Here is a 15,411-nt window from a genome sequence, read left to right on the forward strand (position 1 = left end):
GCTAGAGCGCTTACCCTTGTAGAGAGAAGCTTTTCTGGGCTTTTGTGATCTCAGGCTGCAAAAGTAGCAGCTAGTTTGGTGGCCAGGAGGTATCATTTGTCTTTCTAAAATGTGAATGATAAATCCACGCAGAGTAGTGTGATCGTGGGCTGGTTGACTTAAAAATGAAGTCTGGGAAAATTGACATAGAGCTTAAATTTGAATGCCAACATGCAAATAAAAGAATAAAAATGCGACAGTTTTTCTGAGTCACTGCTATTCTGTGAATTTTAGCCTATAGCACTGGTTCAGAAACTTTTTAGAATGGATACAGCCATTTGCATATTAATAAGTCTAGTTTTTGTAGGCAGTTGCCCGCAACTGTTTCCATTCATGTAGCTATTTAAATATTTGTAAGTTAAAGTGGAGTTTGCTGTAGGTAAACTAGGCTGTTGAGTTTCTGTTTATCGATCAGCCTGCAACATGCTGTGTCGTACRAAATAGACAGATCTGTTGTAATAGAACATGCTGGCCTTGGGCCATTGGATTATACTCATTTGTCACTCTAATGCCATTTCAGCAATGTAGATGCTCATTTCCAAAGAATTAAACATGCTACAACTGCGTTTTTTCTTTTTAGTAGAAGTATTTTAGGTGTTATCGCTAAGCGTACAGCTTGGGATTATGGAACAAAGGACTGTGCTTCATGATGAAAAAAATTCATGTGTGTAGATGTGTGTGGATACATATAGCAACACTCTATAATGGAATAGTCTACTGTTTTATAATTGAGATGAGAAACTCTCTTTTAGTTTTGCAAAACTGTAATTTTGAGGTGAAGACTATTTATACTAAGTGATATTCCCAATAACATAATATTCCCAATAAAAATGAATTCTTTACTGTATTTTTCCTTAATTTTTTTTAATCAATGTAAATAATCTTTCAAGATTATTGAGATATCTCAATGGATACATTSAGAATGTATCCATTGGCACCCCAGGAGAGGGGCAGAACTTTCAGGAAAAAGCAGAACTTTCAAGTATGGTATTGTTTTTAATTCTGTATTTGACTCCTAATACTTCATTTAATTGCATGTGTTCCTGATGCTTTAAATACTTATAAGAGCTTTCTTTTCCCCTTGTTTGACATCACAAAATCTTTAGCACATGCGCCAAGTTTCTTTTTTTTCAATCTGTAGTTAGGTGGGAAGTAGTATAAATCACACTAGCCCTGGCATAGCGATTACATTAGGCTTATTTAAAGCATACACCTTAGCAAAAAAGTGCTGTATGTTTCGTTTAAAACCAGGAAAAGCTCTCCAGTTCTTCTGATAGTTATAAAAATTACTTCAGTAGAAACTAAAGTATCATGATTTGAGAGTTATTACTGTTTGTAGAATCATATATTGAATTCCCATCCATATATGTAAGAGTTCTTTAAAAAAGCTTTTCGTGTGATTTTTTTTTTTTCTCCCCCTTGGAATTCCATAGTCTAAGAAAGAAGGGCATGTGGAACAACTTCCCAGTTGGTTTTAATGTTACATTCAATGAAAATCATCAAGAATTCTCCAACTGTCTTATTTTGAAAAAGTGGAGTGGCAATTGCTTTGAGCAGGAAGAGGTCAAATGTCCAATATATAAGAACCTATACATCATCTCTGTAAAGATCATGAGAAAGGATCTCTTATTTTTCAAGTCTWCTACAAGACTCGTGTTATTTTTCTTCTGTTTGAACTAACCTGAACATACCAGCAGCCATAGAAAYGTTATATACCCTCAGTGCATGCTATTTCACACAGCATGTAGAGCTTACAGTAGGAGTTCACAAGTATCCTGCCTCATTTTTTTCCGTGCCAAGTTCCAGGTTAGTAGTGGATCTGCAAGTGCAAATTAGAATATAGGAATCAAACTTTCTCATTACCAAGGAAATGAAGGCAGTTGTCATGAAAGCATTTTATTGTGTTTAAGTGGTATTTTTCTGCAGGTAGATCCTTATGTTGTTAAGAAAATGTTACTTTTTTTTCATGAGGATTTACCAGTTTTCCTGTATGCACATATCTATCTCAATGGGAACATGTAAATTTTCACTTTGCAGTGTGTAGAAAAACTTCTTTTTGACGTTGGCTTAAGATGACTTGCTTTATTAGCAGTACAGACAGGATTACGAGGTTATTGGATGATAAGAATTAAGTTTTTCAGATGTATTGACTTTTGTTGCGTGAATTTATCAAGACTTCAAATTATATATCTGCTATCAAACCACAGGTTATCCCCCTCGCAGTTTCCTAGTGAAGAGTCTTTGTGCATCTTCCACCCCTTTGATCATGCTCAGTATAAAGCTTAAGGAGGAAAACGAGAAYTTACCTTCTTTACAAAATGGAAGTGAATGAAAGTGGGCTGGGACAGCGGAAAAGGGGAGGGAGAGGCAAGTTGATAATCCTGATCTCTAATTCTTGATTCTTCCTGCAAAGCATTAATTGTAACCAACCAATATTTTTTGTACTATAGAGCTACATAATATAGTCTTTTTGGCTTTACAATATGGATATATATGACAAAAGGGAAAAAAAAAACAGAGGAATCCTGAGCACAAATTATCGTTGAATTATAAGAAAAATCTAATTCTCTTGAGTTGCATCCTATTTTAGTCTATCCATTAAATCATATGGTCTCTAATAATAGTGGTTACCAAAAAACATCAAGAAATGCTGTTGTAATGTCTGCAAGGCCTAGAAAGCCTCACTCGCCTTTCTTTCCTGTTGTCTTCAGGATGCAACTTAAATTTAAACACTATTCAAGGTTTTATTCTGTGGAGCACTATTGTTAATTGGTATGAAGTCGGAAGAAAGTCATAGGTAATTTAGGTAATTCTCAATATTTAATTTCTTCTCAACTTAAAACTATAATGTTAGTGTTAGYTTACCAGGTCAGTGTTGTCTGGTTGTCCACTATCATAGACTATTGCTCCTTAATGAGAGGTTAAAGTTTCCATGAATTGAGCATAGTGATAGTTCCCTAACGGAACTTGAGAAAACAAATAAGGGTTTATGCTGTTAATGTGCTTTCATAGTAAGCAGGAATTAGTTACATAAAATTATCATCCTGGAATTGCAAGCAACAGAAAATGGAAGCACAGCAGAATCATAAAAGTGTAAAAGAAGACTAGTCAGCTTTTAGAGCAGAAGAAATAAAGCTGTTAAATTTGCTCGTGTCAACAAGTTTGCACTCACAGTCTTTTGAACCTTACTTTTGTTCAGATGCAAAATTGGATTGCGGTGGTCACTCTTGTTGCTGCCTGTCAAAAGGAGTGTAAATACTCGCTGCCGGCTTGTGCTGTTTCAGTTCTGATTGTTGCCAAAGAACCAGTTTCCATAATTGGGGAGGCTAAAGGCAGTACACATCCATTACGTCTAGTACTAATGATTGTCACATAAAGGCTGCTGTKGGTTTTCTGATTTGGTGCAATTGCATCCTTAAAGTGGAAATTTCCCGGAGTTCTTGTCAACATTCACTCCTGGAATAATGTATTAGGGCAAGTATTATGCATTTCCTTTTCTTTGTGCTGCTGCTAGTAATGGTAGGTATCATGATCAGGAATYACAGGAGGTTAAACGGATCCCTTCCTTGATTGTGTGTGGTTTCATGCGTGTACAATATTTCCATATTYGCATACCTTTACAGTTTATCTGATTTTTTTTTTGTTTTTCCAATGGTTTCTCTGGCCTAAAAATTTGGGCTTGACCAAGAGCCTGTGTCTGTTACAGTGCTTTTATTTTGCATAACAAATGTTGAATATTTGTGCTTCAGAATTATTTCATGACATCTTAAAAAGTCTTTGAGTGCACAGCAGCTTAATATGTTATCTCTGAAGGTCAATTCCCAAGTATCAGAGTCCAGTGCATCAGGTTTTTATGGAGCAACAAAAAGTTGCAATATCTGAGATCAGTATTGGATTCTTTTTAGTTCATAAAATAGTATTTGCTGTCTGAAATAGCTGTTCTGCAATTACAAATAATATGAGTGATTGCAATTGTTTTTTTTTGTTTGCTTTGTAAGATTTTTTTTTACTGCATTTGGATCAAAAAAACAGCTCACATTAGAAACATGTCTTTTTTTTTTCCTTCTTCAAATACTGCCTGATGTGGTATTGCTTCAGCATGGAAAATATTATAAATTCACAAGGCATGGACTGAAATGTGCAGTTGTGATTTTACCCTGGTTGCTCAACCTTGTCAGTGTTGGGGATTAGATTCCAGTTTGCTTTCACTTTCATGGCATCTGTGAAAATGCCCTAGTTYCTTTGCCTTGCAGTTGGATGAGGGAGAGGATGGATAGTATCGAAACTGCAGACCTCTTCATAGAGGTGAACAGAGATGCTGCACAAAACTGCAGAACCTGTGGACTTTAGCAGAAAGTATGTCAGGGTATGCAGTCTGAATGAGTCCGGTTTCTTTTCCTTAGAAAGTAAGAAAATTTAAATTTCAGCAACTTCAGTATTGTAAATGTGACGGGAAGTATCTTGTCAGCCCCGTTTTACATCTTTCTCACTTGTGCAAAAGAAATCTGAATGCTGACAGAAGATCTTCTGTAAAGAAAGACATGAAGTAGCATCACTGTCAGGGTTTACTCGTTTGAAGTGAACTTCCTAAAAACTTATTTTTAAAATCAACAATCTCATTATCATAAACCCTGTCACATTCATATCCAGTTTTTAATATTGCCATAAAAAAGGGATCTTTAATGCTTACTGTCCCTATTTTAGTTTCAGCAGTGTATTATTCGAATGCATTTGAACAAATATTTGTATCTACATGAAATTGTCTTGCAGGTACTTTAAGTTATAAAACTGCCCCAGGAGGAACAGGCAGAAGCTTCATTTAATGTAGATAAGGTGTCCTAGTGTTCATTTTAACTTGTATATCACCTCAAAATACAACATTGTTGTCCTAACTAGTGCCCTACCTATTCTTTTAGGTTTCTGCTGTGTAGTACTGTTAGACTCGTTGAGCAGATGGACAGCTACGCAAACACACACATGCACCCACATTATATATATGTGTGTATATATATATAGGTGTATGTATATATACACACACTTGTTTTTTTTTTCAGTCAAAACATTAGATAGTGACTGAAAGTCTCCTGTCAGCTAGGGGAGCATGTAGCATAGACACTTGTCATATGCTGAAGTAGTGGAAGGATTTTGAAACTCCTACATACAGAGAACAGAGTCACAGAAAGAGTTACAGAGCTTAAAATGTAGGAGAGTTACCCTTGTGTACATGATGGTAGTTGTTTCATTTTTTATTCTGCTTGAGTCATTTACCAGTTACTAGTTTTTTTTCTTGATATTGAGATTTCATTGTTCGCTGTGTTTTTATGAGATCATAACCCATTTTTTGTAGGTTACAACTCCACAGTCTCCCTTGTTCCTCACCACTTGTATCTGTTGCTGTCTCCTGGCACCCTGCCTTCTCTTGTAACCACATTCCTCCCCTTCCCCCTCTCCCAATAAAGGTGTGTGTGGGAGTTCAGTGTCAGATTAATGAGGAAAATCATCTCACTGATCAGTTCAGTGTGTACCAAAAACAGCACAGGAGGAAAAGATGGGATTGTGAATCCAGCCGGAGGAAAAGTGGCAGTGCTCTTCTGTTAGGACCTTGTAGAATATTCAGAATAACACAGCACTTTCCAGGGTAGATCTCATTGAGCTGCAATTCTGAACCTTCAGCCCTTCTGAAATTTATGTTAAGTTAGGCCTCCGTAACAAGTGCATCAGTCCTAGGTGGGCTAAATTGCCTTCTTAAGGTGCTAATCTGTATTCCTTGTCAGGATGGCGACCAGATAGCTAATTTTTCCTTCACCTAATTTTAGCTATCTTAAATCCTACCCTGAGTAATTGCTTGTGAAAAGCATTGTGTGGGTGACTTGTCTAGCTCTGGTGCTATTAAGGATAGATTCTAGTTTTCTGTGAGACCTAGCTACAGTTACTTGGAGGCTTTGCATTTCCCCCTYACACTTTTCCTGATCTTACAGTGTTTTTCTCAGCTTATTTGACAAGCTGGGCCATCAGTCTGCTTTACTGCTCAGTGAGAGATCATCCTCGGTGCAGGTCTGTATTCTGTTCAGGTTCTGGGAAAATGCGGATTGTGGAAATGAGCAATGAGTGTAGCAAACATACATAATGGAGGTGATATCAGATGAAGATAAAATCAATATTAACTTTTGTGCAGCTTTCCTTTGGAGAACTTGATTTTAGAAATCTATTATTATTTTTGTAGTTTAATTTCCTCATCTTAAATAATGGGATGGCTTCCTGAACCCATGTGCAGCAGCTCCAATGTTAGAACCTTTGCCTACAGGAAAAAGGCATGGAAAGCTTCTGTTTAAGGTTATGGAGCAATTCACAAGAGAAGGGAGTATTATTCAAAGGAGTTGAGATGCATACTGCTCTGATTTCAAACAGACTTGTGCTAATAGTACAGAAATAATGTGATTCCAGAATTTAGGGTGGTAATTAGGTTTCTGGAGAGAAGAGCTTGGCTCTTTCCATTTCTTGTTCTCTGCTGTCCCCACCTGTAACTTCTGATCTTACATCCTCTGTTCATCTACAGGTCCTTTCTCGTCCTTTGCCTAACTAGTTGTAATCTCCTTTCCTAAACCACTTAAAAAGGTGCTTATTCAACTGTGTTTAATTTCTTAAAACTCAGGGCCTTGTTGGAATCTTTCTTCACTTCCCCTGTCCTCCTCTGCTTCTTTATAGCTTTGTCCAAGTCTGTATGCTTTTTATTTATTTATATATATATATATATATATTCTGTATTTGAAGGTTAGCACTTGCCTCAGAGGCAGCTGCATGTGTGATTCGAGTGTGGTAAGCATAGAAATAGCTAACATGCAGGTTTTTCTAATGGGAAATACCGGGCAAAATTAGCAAAAGATTGTTTTACTTGCCCCACCTATAATAAAATAGTAGTAAGACTGGCTGTGTTCTCAAGTTGCTTCACGTTTCCTTTTTTCTTTCCTGGGTGCTCATCATACTACAGTAAATCAGAATAATTCAGGTGTTCGTTCTTGCTTTTCCTTATGGGAAAACTTTAGGATTTGCACTTTCAACTCTGAAACAGTTCAGAGTTCTCTTGCACTGAACCAAAATTTATCTGTTCAGCTGTGAGCCAACAGTTTGAAGCTGATATTTTACAACTCTTGAAAATGGAGTTTCAGTGATAGCTGTTTTTATTGACCACTGTTCTTGATTTCAAAATTGAGGAAGGTTCTATATATTGGTAGATTTTGAAAGGTTTTTTTGYTTTTGTTTTTTGTTTTTGTTTTTTCTTTTTAAATCTTTCTGTTAATAATTGCAATGATTGCCTGTTTGGAAAAAATAATAGAGTAGTTTTATGTTTGGCTTTCATTGTCATTTAATGGGTTGCGTGAAAATAGCTTGGAAAAAAGTTAGTTCTCTCGAGCACTGGCAGATATTCCGTGGGCTTGTAGTTTATGGAAATGCTAGCGCAAAGATGTCAGAAATGACCTCTTTTACTCTCCAGGGAGCTAAGAAATTTAATGGAATCAGCTCTAACACCTTCGTTTTCATCCTCCCATCTTGCTAGCTATGTATCAGGTCCTTACTATGTGTTTCTTCTCTAGTCCCCAAATCACTGCTTTCTGCAGCTGTTGTTTGCACAGCACACAAAGAAATGCTCTTACCTTTGTTTCTAGTGGAAGCTGTGGAGAAGATGCTCCTCTTCAAAAAGAAAAAAGCAGAGCAAGTGTAGCTCCCCCCACTAACTATAATCAGCACTTTGTAGATAAGCTTTTTCAGGGTAGTTGAACTTTGTGCCACCTGCTATTTGTTTGATACGGAAAAGCTCCAACAAGCACCTCGTTTTTGATAAGGAGTAAAGAGAGCATGTGAATAGACTGGGTTTTGGTGTAAGAAATTGCCTGATGTTTTGACAGATTTTTTTTCATGATTAACGACTGGGATATTGATCTTATTTTAGCTGTATAGTCAAAGCTATGGAAATTATTTTAATGGAAAAGGGCAGCCAGTAGTCAGTGTAGGGGGGAAAAAGGACTGCTTCTGCTTTTATGAATTTTTGAATTACARGCTTTATAGTAAACAGTTCTGATCCACCTGAAGTGCACCCATGCTAATGTCAATCTGTAGGTAATAGTTGTTCATTAAACCTGCCCTTCCATTAAGTGTGGACACAGCTAACTGGGGCTTTCGTGCTAGGCAATGATCCATTTTTTTTCTTCTGATTACGAAATGAGCTTCTGATTTTTTTGTTTTGTTTTTCTTTTCCCCCATGATGAAGTAAATACTTCTCCAAATAATTCAAGTAACATGTTTGGAAAACACTTTCTTCAGCTGTAAGAATGCTATAACAACATCCAAGAGGCACTAACTTGGAAAAAAGTAGTAGTCAAGTCACGCACTACGTTTTGAGTCTTTGGTTGCTTAAATGGTAAGGAGGCAAAGTTGCCGTGACTCATGGATTGCATTTGGCCTACCTAGCTTGGATCTTTCTCCAGATGCTGTGTACAAGATTTGTTACAATGATCTAGTTTCAARCTCCAGGCTAGTCATTAAGGCCTGCAAGGTTTACTAACAGTTTGCTCACAATTTATGTTTTCGGTTGTTAAAAGATTTAGTACACAACCTCTTCACCCCCACGATGCCGCTTACTCWTTTGTCCAGAGTTTCAGCATTGCCAAACTCGTATTTATGAAAATGGACTTTATTCTTCCATAAATGTCGAGATATAATTTAAAATTACTGTCAACAGAATTATTTTGAGAAGTTGGTTCTCCTGAAATATAGCTGTATTGCAGACTGCACAGTAATAAACATGGCCAGTGCACTTCATATCTGCTAGTTACAGGCTGTTCYGTGAAAATCCAGTGTTGAAAAAATATGAACCTGTTTTCATTCCAGCTTACCACTCTCTCTGTTTTTATAAATGTTTTAGCAAATAATTTCTTGGGATTTGAAAAATTCAGAAAGCTTTGCATCAAATTAAGTAGTCATACATGTATTAAATCTACTTTGGGTTTCTTTTTCAAGAGGAAGGAAAACTGAGGGCAAGAGTGTCTTTCCATCTACTTCTAAGAAAATAGAGGTAACCAACTCGAGCAAAGTGTAAGAAAGAAGTAAAGGGTGAGACAGAAACACCTTAATTTCTCATGGGATGGCTGATTTAACAGCATTATCTCTGCAAATAAATGCTAAGTGTGTTCAGACACATATACCCTTRTTTCCCTTCCCAGTTTCTCTGCAGTATCAAGCTGGCTTCTCTCTAAATGATTTATTTTCCTCTACTCCAGGTAATCCTGACAGCTTTAGGAGTAAGAACAGTTTATAGAAACAGCTGGGTGAGCAAAGTTGCATAGCTTATGTTGTACACAAACTATTTCATCCCTCCAATTTATGTGAGAAGTACTTTTGACTTGTGAGGCCCTTTGCTTTGATACAGTTGAACTATTTCTTGCTACCTCTAAGGAAAAGCTGTATTTTTAACCCATCTGTAGAAAAAAAGCAGTTAAAGTGAGAGTATTTGCAGTTGAAACTATTTTGGCTGGAAGATCCGGAGCTCTTTGTTATTAGATGAAAGCCACATTAATGCTGCTTAAAAGCAGAAGCTGACATTACATTTTTCTAACTCTCCGCAGGCACAGGTGATGCCAAAGTGCTGATGCATGGGCACTGTTTTCACTACTCATTTTTCTAGGACAAGCAGTGGTGTAATATGTTTTCTTCCTCCTTGCACTCTTCCAGAAGAGCTTTCTTGTTGCTAGATTGGAATACCGGTGGTATTTCAGGCAACAGAGTAACATTTGCGTTTGTTCTGTAAGTTAAGTAGTACCTGGCAAAAAACAGGGAATAGAGCTTGAAGTTGAACAATTTTAGTCCTTTGGGGCCTTCAGAAAACTTGTTCATTTCCTTTAGCTGGAACAAAAAGCGCGAATGGAGGCTGCAGAGGTGGTTTGAGAAAGAGTGAGGTGGGATTTGACTTCAAGAAAGCCTCTTTGGGATTATATATTTGCCAAAGTAAGTCTAGGGGCAAAACCATGGCAGAATTTTWAAAAAATTTCCCTCCAGGGTCTCATTAAACTTTCTTCCACGTCCTATATTAGCGGAACCCTGAACTATCCTTTAAATACAATTCTTTCCTTGTTTTGTGGGCTGCTGCTTATCTCCTCAACTACTAAATATTGAGCGTGCTTTTAAATTAGATGTTTTTGTTGCTTTTGGGGGTCTATAGGTTAATTAAGGTTAACTTTTTAAATAGGTAATTGAATGCTGGTTTKGCTTGGGGAAAAATGGCTTAATTTTTGCCTCAATGAAATTGAGAAGATCTTGTYTTGATTTAAATCTCGCTTTTCATTGGCAATATATTGTAATATTTTGTGTCTGTGTGTTTCCAGACAGTCATATATACAAACAACATACAGCCGTATTTAGCTTATATATTATTAATGGTAATAGTCCTGGATTTTGCTAAGTGCTCTAGTTTATGTACTCTTAGAACTGTGATTTTGCATTATTCAAAAATGTAGTGTTCCTGGAGAAATGGCGCCCCGCAGATTAAATGAATTCACATAGTACCTGCCATTTTCTCTTTATTATTTTGGCAAGTCACCTCTCCTGCCTTGTGTACTCGTTAGCAGTCGCAGTTCTCTCCAGTACTCGAGTTGACTCGACCAGTTTATACCTGGAAAACACTTTTTATTCCTTGCTTGYGTGGTAAAGTCCCCATCTGTCATTGCACCTTCAAGCTGTTAAGAAGTACCTGCAAATTAGAGGTTTAATCAGGAAGAAAGGTGCTTCAGTTTCAGACAAACCTTTGACATTTGAACTAATGTAAAACGGTACAGTGCTGTCTTCCCGAAGCCACATTTCAGAGCTAAAATGAAGTGTATTCTTGCATAGATATAACTGATCTTTATAGTGACAGCCAGCCAGTTTATTGGGCTGTAGAGAAAAAAAAAAGAAAAAGAGCACCTAAAACCTTACTTTGCAGAAACCTGTTTATTGAGAGACTGGATAACTTAAGAAGTAGAGAATAAGAAGATTTATTTGGGTAAGGTTAGTTTCAGCAATCATATGACCTGATACCTCTCTTCTGAAATACTGCTTTTCTCAATCCTCATTTATAACACAAGAATCTGTAAACTGACTGTGTTTGCAAGTGTTAAGCACTGCTGTCAATAAAATCAAATAAATTTCTGGTTTCTTCTTGCCCGAGTGGGTTATTTGCCTGTGGGGATTCTCCCCCCCCCCCCCCCCCCCCCCCCCCCCCCCCCCCCCGTCTTTTGCATGGTAGTCTGACTGGGATTTGTTTCTGRATTAAATGTTAGTTTAGACGTTAGTAAATTATCTGTGTCTTGTTTTTAATTATGAAGCAACAGTGGCATTTGCACAGTGTTTCCCTGTGTGAATACTTCATTGTTTTATAAAGTGATTCTGTTAGGATAATCACTTTATTTGATGTTGGTTTATGTTCCCTAGTGGAAAAGTAGCACTCTTGTGCTCTGAAAGAAGTGCTAGGCCTACAGTACCTCGGTTAAAAATGTTGGTAGATGAAAATGAATGTGTTATTATAGGGAGGGATTAGAATTGGATTAATAGTTCTCCTAACAGCCTATAGTTCAGGGTTTTTATTTTTGGAGGATGTTTTGTTCTTTTTTGTGTGAGTGCATAGAAAAGTCTTCTGAAAAAAGGAACTTAAACTTCCTTTATGCTCTCAATACAACTGAGACATTTTTATTCAGTATTATAACTAGAATTTATCAACCTCCAAAAATACACTGAATCATAACTAAATTATAAGTTCCGTGCCGAGAACTCTGAAGCCATTCACTGAAATGTAAGAATTCTGTTCTGTTTGGGTGTTGTACTGTCACAGATGGTAGTGTTTTTTATTTTTATTATTATTTTGAACAACTAACTGTTAAACAGATTAACAGATTTTCTTGTTTGTTTTGACTGTTAGAATTATTTGTGGAGCAAACCAGATTCTGTTAAGATTTGTTAACTGAATAGCATTAATATGATTATACTATTTTCACATATTTTTTATATGTGTATGCAACATACACACGTGTTTAGTTTAAGTTTTTGTAGTTCCTAGGGAGTTTTATGTGTTTTGTTGGTTCTTTTTTGGGAATAAAGCCTCTGAAGTCTAACAATTACTCTGTGAAGTTTTATTAATTTTTTTAGTCTAGTAAAGAGGGAAATAAAGTGAGAGTTTCAGGCTTTCAACACAAGTCATTTTAAATGCCAGTATCTTAATAAATTCTACTGTGACTGTACCTAATGACGTCAAATTTAATCCTTTTTTAACAGAGATGTTTTTATTTTATTTTTTAGTATATTTTTGGGGAGTTCAGCCCTGATGAGTTTAATCAGTTCTTCGTGACTCCACGGTGCTCTGTTGAGGTAAGATCCATTATAACCTCCTTTTGAAGAAAATTACGTTTTAAAGCTGCATCTCTTGGTGTATTTCAGCTATATAAAATGATTAAAAACTGATTTTATTGTTATCAGTTTGCAAACTGCAGATACTGAAGTCATTCTTCCCATGCATGTGGATGCTAAAGCAGTTCTTAGGCATATGGAATGGTTTATTCTCCCCCTTGTAGTCCTTCACAGCGGGAATAGCTGGCTTTGTAATGGTAGCGTGTTTGAGTGAATTCAGTAGTTCTACCTCAGATTTCATTGTTATGTTCAGAGGTGGGTACAGGAGAAAACTTTTTTAGCATTTGTCTTGGTTGTGTCTTAAGTTGAGCTTCTAAATCTTTGGAGTCTTTTGAAGCACAGTAATTAACTTCTTTGGTGAGGGGAGCACTGCTAAGCATCTAAGCTCAACTCTTAAGACTGTGTCTGACGTCTGCAGAAATGAGAAATTAATGTGATCCATGGATCAACACTGAACTAATTATGGTTGAGAGCCTCTGAGTGGAAATAGCTGTACAGTCAGTATTTGAGTTCTTAATATACTGCAAATAGAAATGGAGACTCCTATTCTCTGGAGCTCTTGTTAGAGGGGGAGGAAACCCTTTTGTTTTGTAGGAAAGCAGGTATTATGCTGCTGTCTTTAACTCTAGGCTTAAGAAATAGTTTTCTGTCTTAACCTTTGGATTAACTTCCATGTTTATCCTCGGACCCCTTCCATCCTGCTTCTCTCCCCACCCAAGGAACTGAATACTTGATGTATAGCTTGGGAAATTGACTTTCAGCACACTTGACAAATCTGGTGATTKTTCTTGATGTGACTTAATTTCCTGTAATTTAAGTTCAGGGTATAATTAGTGTGCAGAAATACCATGCCATGCTTTTTAAGAAAACTCTTTTGATGAGAATAAAGGTATATTATGCTCTGTGAAAGGAGTATGGGGAAGAGGGAGTGTAGAAATAAAAAGCTACTTGCCTTTAAGTGGCTTTACATCTGCTCTGATGGGTGAGATGTCTGTCCTATGTTGCCTGTCTCCTCTATACTGTCACTGTACGTGTCTTGTATCAGACAGTCCAACTCTCATGCTATGGAAGATGGCTTTGATACAGCTTCTGATACTGTCTAATATTCTCATGCAGTTGGTTGAACCTACAACGTAAAATGAGTAAGACTGATTTGAATGACTGTGTCTCAAAAGTACCACTTGCTGGTTAGCTGTCAAAACCCCAGMCTGTGTTGAACAGTGTTCTTTAAGTTTGCCCTTGATCTGTTTCAGGTCGATGTTTTAATTATCTGCATGATGATATAAAGAATATGCTTATTAATTTTGCAGTGTGATGATACTTTAGAGAATATTTTAAAAAAAATGATCTGCAGGAAAAAAAGGATGAAATTAAAGAAGGGCATGAGTGAAATTAAAATACCGCAACTSTATTTTGACATATGTGCTGTTGGGGATAGCACCAGATCTGCGAGTACCAAAATCCACTGSTGCTTATGCCCCTCCAAAATCCCTTACTTGTCTGTAGATCGAAGCATGACCYGAATCAAGGGACTAGTTCAAGTTAAAGGTAGTCTTTATTAAGTTTCTTAAGAAAATTGGAGAGGGAGCCCTAGTTAATCCTAGARTCTTTTGGTAAAGGTGTATACAAAGAAGATGCATGAAATAATTCTGTCAATCTGCTTGGTATTGGCAAAGAATCAACTGGAGTGTTAGTTTTGGTACGATATTTCAAGGAAGTAAGGGAAGAAATCAGAGCAAAATAATGAGAAGTCTGAAAGATGTTGAAAGATTGAAAGAATTAAAGTTCTTAATACAAAAGAGAGGCTCGAGGGTGTTTATAGGGACATTAAAAGTTTTGTACRCTGCGGTATGTTGATTGAGATGGGAAGAAGTAATGAATCCCTACTGCAGTTGGAAGATACAGAGGTCAGTAAAGTACTTGATTGTATATTTCAATAATCTCTTAGTTTTGGCATGTGCAAATAGGCAAAAAAAAAAAAAAAAAGTGATAGTCTCAAACTTTGCTTCTGCTCCCTCTCTTTCTCTCTGTAGTAGTTTTGGTTTGTTCAGTTAGTCCCTSTGTTTTCCTACGTGCGCTTTATTCATGCACGGCCTTCGTGCCAGTGACACATTCCCAAAACTTCTGAACATCTTTGTTCATGGCATTTTTAATGAATATTCCATCAGATACCTGCTGACTGAGATGATTCAGATGACCCAGTTGCAAAAAAAAAAAACCAGAAAGGCTCAACTCAGAACTATCTGCTTTATACAGCTGCTCCTGAYTAACTGTTGGTGGACAACCAGTATGTGGACTAGTTCCATTTTTTAATTTTTTTCTTTCAGACATTATATTTTTCTTAAGCCTCACGAATTAGAAAAATGATGAATCACAAATTTTATTGTAAATGATTGGCCACAGCCTTGATAAGTTGTTTTAATGATAGAAATATATTAAATATTTTGAATATGAAAGYATATAATAGGTTTTCAAGAGCTTGGAGCCTTTTCTCCACCTGTTAATTTTCATTTTGACATGGAAAATACATGCTGTATTTTAGAAGAATTATGGTTTAGAACTGTATTTTACGTTTTTTTTTTTTTTAATGGCACTGCATAGGAAGATTATTCTCACTGCCAATGATGTACTAATGTCTAATGCTTTAAGAAGACAGTACACAAATACCTGCAGTTTTGGAAAACTGAACACTTGAGTGGAGAAATCTGTGGTATTGGCTATACTTATAGTGCAATCCTCAATATTAAATGAAAATGCACTGCACTCTTACCAGTTTTATCTCCCACTGCAGGACACTTCAACTCTTCTGCAGCAGCTGCTGGTTTGCTGTGCACCAGTGTCCACTTSATGACAAACACAAGAAGATGCCCTTGTCTTGGGATGGGAGCATTAGAAAATGTGGTTACACAATTAAAAATGTTGTACCAACCGTTGCATCCATAA

The 15,411-nt window shown here is 36.7% G+C and overlaps 1 protein-coding gene across 1 annotated transcript in view; it reads left to right on the forward strand.

Moving 5' to 3' along the window:
• Positions 1-15,411, forward strand: part of USP10 (ubiquitin specific peptidase 10) — a 42,457-nt gene that overhangs the window by 3,849 nt on the left and 23,197 nt on the right. The window contains exon 2 of the mRNA XM_026042307.1: positions 12,361-12,429. Within this exon, the coding sequence (XP_025898092.1) occupies positions 12,361-12,429 (69 nt within the window). The remainder of the gene's footprint in view (positions 1-12,360; positions 12,430-15,411) is intronic.

This window comes from Nothoprocta perdicaria, unplaced genomic scaffold (genome assembly GCF_003342845.1).
Source record: "Nothoprocta perdicaria isolate Ctin4 unplaced genomic scaffold, notPer1 scaffold_30, whole genome shotgun sequence".
NCBI classification, from domain to species: Eukaryota; Metazoa; Chordata; class Aves; order Tinamiformes; family Tinamidae; genus Nothoprocta; species Nothoprocta perdicaria.